The sequence below is a fragment of the Arachis stenosperma genome, chromosome 7 (genome assembly GCF_014773155.1).
Source record: "Arachis stenosperma cultivar V10309 chromosome 7, arast.V10309.gnm1.PFL2, whole genome shotgun sequence".
NCBI lineage: Eukaryota > Viridiplantae > Streptophyta > Magnoliopsida > Fabales > Fabaceae > Arachis > Arachis stenosperma.
Window position 1 is genome coordinate 2,735,218 of NC_080383.1, and position 7,075 is coordinate 2,742,292.

The 7,075-nt window shown below is 31.0% G+C and overlaps 1 protein-coding gene across 1 annotated transcript; it reads left to right on the forward strand.

Annotated features, from left to right (window-relative positions):
• The first annotated feature begins 2,184 nt into the window (after nt 1–2,184).
• LOC130940307 (GDP-L-galactose phosphorylase 1-like) lies at nt 2,185–5,440 on the forward strand. Its single transcript, XM_057868412.1, has 7 exons — nt 2,185–2,924; nt 3,185–3,303; nt 3,477–3,536; nt 3,690–3,932; nt 4,077–4,262; nt 4,386–4,634; nt 4,727–5,440. The coding sequence occupies exons 1-7, from the start codon at nt 2,804–2,806 to the stop codon at nt 5,063–5,065; spliced, it is 1,317 nt and encodes a 438-aa protein (XP_057724395.1). The 5' UTR covers nt 2,185–2,803; the 3' UTR covers nt 5,066–5,440.
• The last annotated feature ends 1,635 nt before the right edge of the window (nt 5,441–7,075 follow it).

Here is a 7,075-nt window from a genome sequence, read left to right on the forward strand (position 1 = left end):
ATTTATTTCCAATTTCTAAGAGTATAAAATAACTAGTTTTTGACACGATGTTAATTAAAATTCTTTTTAAATAAATAAATTGAAAAAGAGAGAAAGAATAATTCAACTTAATAATTAGTACTTTAAAATTTCCATGTTGTTATCCCTTTTTATTAAATTTTATAAACAAAAAATCATTCTGTTATGAAATTTAAACCTAAACTAAAAAAAAAAAAGAGCATGAATTGATAGAGACGTGAACCACGAGTTAAGAAAAAAAATGTAGTTTTCCGAAGTAATTGCTATAGATACGGTCAAACCAAACAACCCACGCACTTTCCTTTTTATTTATTTATTTATTTATTTATTAAAGTTAATAATTAATAAAATTATTATGTATATAAAAAAAATACTAAATTTGTATTTTAACATATATTTGACTATTTGAGTATATGATTTTTTGGGCATGATTTTTAAATTTTAATTTTTAACTAATAAAGAATGGAAACAGAATTTATACATGATTTTATGATTGTATGTGTGATAGCATCTATAATACCAAAAATATTAATGAACCCAATTATTGAAATTGTTCAGGATACTCTTCTTCAATTTTCAAATCCGACTTCGCTTATTTTACTAACTGAAATAAAAATGAAAATGGACTAAGGTTATGAACTTAGAATCTAGAATATGATAATCGAGTCGATTCTATGATTCTAAGTTCATCCCATACCGAACCAGACCAGTTCCTCCATTTTTTCTAAAATATTATATCACACAATTAAATTTCACACTCTATTTAGTTATAGAAAAACAATTTATATATACTAAAAATCTATTATTTTTAAATAAGTAATAATTAGAATAATCAAATTTATTTACAAAATTATAACAATATAATATTTTTATAAAATATTAAATACATATTTCTATAGATGACAACTATTAATAGTTGATTATATATATGTAGTATAATTGTTAACTACAACTCATTATATTATTGTATACTAGTTCAAAATTGTTAATAATTTCAATAACGAATGATAAATGTGGGGATTTTGTATTCACATTTTTAATTATTTTCTTCTATTTTTAAGTTATAAATTTTTAAAGATTTAATTTGATAGATTTAAAATCTGAAAATTTTTATATTATTGTCTAATTCGTATAATTGTTGAAGTAGTAGCAATAATTGTAAACTAAAGTCAATATAAACTTTTTAAATTAACAATAATATAAAATTCTTTATGCTACCAATATATATAAAAAGAAAGTTACAAAACATTATATCAATCACAAATTAAAATAAAAAGCACAGACATATTAAAGCACAAATATTTAATTAGTTAATAATATTAATTACTTTCAACCTGGCATTATATTAGTAATTTTACCAAATAAAATTTACAACTTAAAAACTAAATATATAGTAATTGCAATTTTGATAGTAAAAAAATATTAATTATATTATGTATATATTAAAATTAACTATTAAATTAATTATTTATATAAAATACATATTAAAAATATATAAAATAATAAATATTTATGTAAAAATAAATAATAATAAATTTTTAGTTTAAAATATATATTTTTAAAAATATAAATATATTTGGTATTTATACAAAAGTCAAATTAGTTCGAAAAGTAATTTTGATGCTAATTTTATATGTATATTTAATTACGTAACACACATTAATAAAAATAACTATCTTTTACATTAATTAATATAAATAATTATTTAAAAAATTAATATAATTGCATAATTATATAAAAAATCACAACAACTTTTTACAAATATATTAAAATAAGAATAAATACGTATCTAGTGTGATAAGATATTTATTTTATTTATTTAAAAAAAATTCTAAGAAACAGAAACACAATAATTATTCAATAAATACTCAAAAAATATTAGATAATAATTTAGTCAAATACTTAAAAATATAGTGTGTGTTTAAATTGTGGTTTGTCAAATTAGAGTTTAAATAAAAATAATTTTATAGAATTGATTTTAACTAAAAATTTTTAGTGCAACGAAAAAATTAAAAATTATTACTTCTTATAAAATTGTAACGTTTTTTTTTTTTTTCAAACGTGGTTGCCAAACACACCAATAGTCGTTGCCAATTGTCCCTTGAGAAGTACTGAAGCCACCACGTTAAGTAAGTTGGTTGCAAACACAAAAACACAAACACATAACAAAACAAAACCCATTGATTCATTGATTCACAGCCCCAAATTCTGGACAATTTCTTTCCCCTTCTTATCTCTTCTATATAACCACGGATTCCGCTCACCACACTTTCCATCCACCAAACTCCAAAGCTCCAAACTTTCCATCCCTCTGCATGTTGGGTATCTCTCAAATTCTCAGCTTTCATTCATTCGCATAACAATTTCTCGGAGAGGGTGTTAACCCTGTGGTAGAAGAGTTGCTGACATCACGGCTATTCACGGAGCATCTCGGGTTCTCTTTCATGTCCGAACTGTACGACGCAAGGGTTGCGTAGTTGTCACATCCAACCCTTCGCCGCACGGTGGGCGTGGTGCTCTGCCTTCTGAAGGTGGTAGCCCCTCCGACCTCCTCTTCCTCGCTGGTGGCGGTTCTTCTTCTTCTTCTTCCTCCTTCTTCTAGTTTAGTAGCTTAGAGTAGTTGCTTCTTTTTTTTCTGCTACTTTTTCTTCTTTTCTTAAGCCTCTGCTAAGTTAACTTCAGCTGCAAATTTAGTGAGATCTTTGTGTTCTTCTTCTTCTTGTTCTTGTTTGCTTTGTTTGGGGTTTTTTTGTGAGTGAGAGAAAAAAAAAAGAAAGAAGAGAAGATGTTGAGAATTAAGAGGGTTCCTACTGTTGTTTCTAATTATCAAAAAGAGGAGGGTGGAGAGGCTACTCGCCCTGTTGGAGGATGCGGTCGTAACTGTCTCAAAAGCTGCTGCATTCAAGGTACTTGGAACTTGGAATTCTTCTATCATGCCTTTTTTTGTTTGTTTTAGATTTGTGGTACATATATATGATATATTATTTACTGGTTACTTGGTTAGAGTACATAACTTATGTTGTGTGTTTGGATCAGCTTAATAGTATTTGAAGAAACTTATAATTTTGGGGAAAAAAAGTGCTTGTGATTTATTTAAAGTAACTTATAATTTTCTATGGGGTATGTTTGTGTTTGTGATTGATTTGTGTTTTCTGGTTTTGAGCAGAGGCAAAGCTTCCTTTGTATGCCTTCAAAAGGCTTGAGAAAGCTAAAGGGAAGGACTTGGCACTCCAAGAATGTGGGGAGCCTCCTGTGGCCTTCTTGGATTCACTTATTCTTGGGGAGGTAATGGTGGAACTCTGAATTTCAGATCATGAAAAACTATTTACAATTACAAGTCTTTTTATGTAATTTAGTTCTTCAAGTTTCGTTTTTGTTAAGATTTTTCCTATTTTTAAAGTCTTAGCATTTAGCAGCTTGTTTTTGTTCATTGAAATTTGGAAGTCATTTGATGGCAGTGGGAAGAACGTATGCAGAGAGGGCTTTTCCGGTATGATGTTACTGCCTGCGAAACCAAGGTCCAGATTGTTCCTTCCTTCTCTTAATTTATCTCTTATTTTCGGATCTGATGTTACTTGTTAGTCTCTTTGAGCTTTGAGAATTTAGAATTTTAGATGCATAGATATGTATATGGGATTGGTTTTCATGTGTTCTGTGATTTTTCGGTATAGGTGATTCCGGGCGAGTATGGCTTCATTGCACAGCTGAACGAGGGACGCCACCTCAAGAAGAGGCCGACTGAGTTCCGTGTCGACAAGGTCCTGCAGCCTTTTGATCAGAACAAGTTCAACTTCACTAAAGTTGGCCAGGAAGAGCTCCTCTTCCAATTCGAGTCCAGCGACGATGGGGAAGTCCAGTTCTTTCCAAATGCTCCAATTGATGTTGACAATTCTCCTAGCCTTGTTGCTATCAATGTATGTTTTCTTAACTTGTGCTCAATTTATGTTGTTGATGGTTAATTAAACTATATATATATATATATATATATATATATATATATATATATATATATATATATATGATAGACACTTTATATATGTGATGGTCTTTCTTAACAGGTGAGTCCTATTGAGTATGGGCATGTGCTACTGATTCCCCGGATTTTCGAGTGCTTGCCCCAAAGGATTGATCACGAGAGCTTCTTGCTTGCACTTCACATGGCAGCAGAAGCTGGAAATCCATATTTCCGTCTGGGTTACAACAGCTTGGGCGCTTTCGCCACTATTAACCATCTTCATTTCCAGGTAACGGTTACTTATCGTCGTAAGATTAGCATGACACCTTAGTAGTTATGTAGATTTATTTACTGGAGATTACATATTCTGTCGTATTGAATTGCAATTTGGTTTTTATTTTGAATTGTGCAGGCTTATTACTTGGCTGCACCCTTTCCAATTGAGAAGGCTCCAACTAAGACAATTGCCAAATCGAACGCTGGCGTGAAGATCTCTGAACTCCTGAAGTATCCTGTTAGAGGTCTCGTCTTTGAGGGTGGTGATACACTGGAAGATTTGGCGAACATTGTTTCGGATGCTTGCATTTGCCTTCAGAACAACAACATACCTTACAATGTTCTCATTGCTGATTGTGGAAAACAAGTCTTTCTGTTGCCACAGGTAGAAATCTTTCTCAATAATCACTCATCTTTCGAAATACTTTTTTTCTCCGATCCAAAATTTTCAGATTATTGATGCGATTAGACAAACAGTGTTATGCAGAGAAACAAGCTCTTGGAGAAGTGGATGCTGAGCTTCTTGACACCCAAGTGAACCCTGCCGTGTGGGAGATTAGCGGCCACATGGTTCTGAAGAGGAAGAAGGATTACGAAGAGGCATCCGAAGCCAATGCTTGGAGGCTTCTCGCAGAGGTCTCGCTTTCTGAGGCGAGGTTTGAAGAGGTCAATGCTCTTATCTTTGAAGCCATTGCCTCTTTTGAGTTGGAAGTCAAGGCTGAAACCACCGAGGAGGAAGTCAATGCAGCGAAATCAAAGGCTCGTCCTGCCAAGGCCATGGTAGCTGGTACACAAGAATGCCTTGTTCTTCAGTAACAAGGTTTTCATTATTCATGTCAACAACAAACATTGCTACAATTATTCTTCTACCTTCTAGGTAGAAGCTACTTTTCAAGTTTCATTATGTTGTGCCTTAATGAACCAAATAAGCAAGTATGCTATGTATGCATGTTCTTGCTTTTGTGTGGCTTTGTGTTGCTTTGTTATGCTTTACGCCGTCTTTTGACTTCGTAATATGTAATAACTACTCTCATGTAGCTGTTTGATCCATGTAGTCGACTCTGGCTACCTAGTGGGATAAGGCGATGTTGTTTCTGTAATAACTGCTCTCATGAGCTGAATGTTGATTTGTAAGTGCTCGTCGAGTAATGAAATTGCTTGACATGATGTATGAATATACCTAATTCTTCATTTCTTTACCAGAAACCTGCCACATTAAGTTATAAAGCTTGTATATATCGAGTATGTGCTGGATTTTTAGGACCATATTAATGATTGTTCTTCTTTAGAATCTGGTTTGAGATGATGCCAGTTTTTCATTTTTCTTGATCTATTATTGCCATTTGATATTACTGTTAAGTTCTAACATCAAGTTATGATCCTTCTAACCCGTTTATGTGCTATCATCAAGTTATCAATTTGATCACATTTTGAGAATTATCCATATTATTAATTTATTATGATTTTTTTCCCTTTTTGAGATCTCTGTAAATTAAGTTCTGATCCTTTGAAGTCCATCCACAAAAATGCTTCAACTATGGATTCTCAAGCACTGATATTATTCAAGTTTAGGGTTTACAATCAAATTTGCATCTTTATAAAATAGAATTTAATTTATAAAATAGAATTTAATTTTAATGTACTGTCAGTATAAAGTAGTTTTACACATACATTCAATTAACAGATGTGATTATACGACTGTATAAAACGTTTTATTACACCTAAAATATGCAAGACTTTTTTGTTTTTTAAACAAAAAGCTCAGTACAACAAAGTGGAGCATCAATGAAAAAGTACTAAACAGATAAAATAAACTAATTCCTAATCATCTTTGAAAAAAGTCATCAACACCTAAAAGATCAAATATCACTCCACTTTTTGTAATTATAAATCGACCCTACAATACCTTTTTTTTATTCTTGAAGATTCTGTCGTTCTTTTTTAACTAAGTGCTCCAAATGATAACAAGGAAACTAACCTCACCAACATTCTATCAATTCGACTACACTAAACCACGTAAATTTACGGTCATTCAGCTCTATATCCACCAGTTCTATAATACTAATTTACTAGCGCCTTTTCTTTTTTCCAACTACACAATCTCATTGGCTATTACACATAAAAAGAGAACTTCTAGATGATTTGCACATAAAATTTTTGTGCAAGCTTTTTAGGTCTCATTCTAAAATATTCACTAAAATCAAATCAGGATTAACCATACTTTTGCTTTCTGTAAGATAGGACAAAAATATAGAGTCAATATCACATGAGACAACATAGTTGTGCAAATGACAAATAGGGTACTAACTATAATGAATGTTCTAGAAATCATTATCTTAAGGCATGCATTGCCATTTCATGTGTGTTACTATAACCATCCCATGCTTATAGTTCATGCATTTACATTCATGACACAGCTTTAGCATCATGCCAATGCAAAAAGCCTTAACTACCCTTGTAAGATGCCTTATTTTGAGGATCCATCAACACAAAAGTAGTCTTAAAGCTGCTATACACGCTTTTAATTAATGCAATCCAAGCATACAACAATAATATGACAAGAATGAAAATGATGTGTTAGGACAACGATTTTCTTAATGTGTTATGAATTGCATAAAGCTAACCTCTCCATGATTTTCATTCTTTCACCCATTCTTTCTACACCTTTGTGTGTTATTTGAGGTAAATACTCTAAATATACAAAAAAAAAATCAACTGTGCCGATATAAAATATATATCAAAATATAAAATACTATTAAAAATGAGTTAAATAACACATATTTATGTATAAATATATATTAGCTAATTTTTTGTGTACGTATTATA

Excerpts from the sequence above, each read along its gene's own strand:
- LOC130940307 (XM_057868412.1), top strand. The coding sequence starts at position 2,804 with ATGTTGAGAATTAAGAGGGTTCCTACTGTTGTTTCTAATTATCAAAAA. Across the intron at positions 2,925-3,184 it reads CAAAAGCTGCTGCATTCAAG|AGGCAAAGCTTCCTTTGTAT; the intron begins GTACTTGGAACT and ends GGTTTTGAGCAG. Across the intron at positions 4,263-4,385 it reads TTAACCATCTTCATTTCCAG|GCTTATTACTTGGCTGCACC; the intron begins GTAACGGTTACT and ends TGAATTGTGCAG.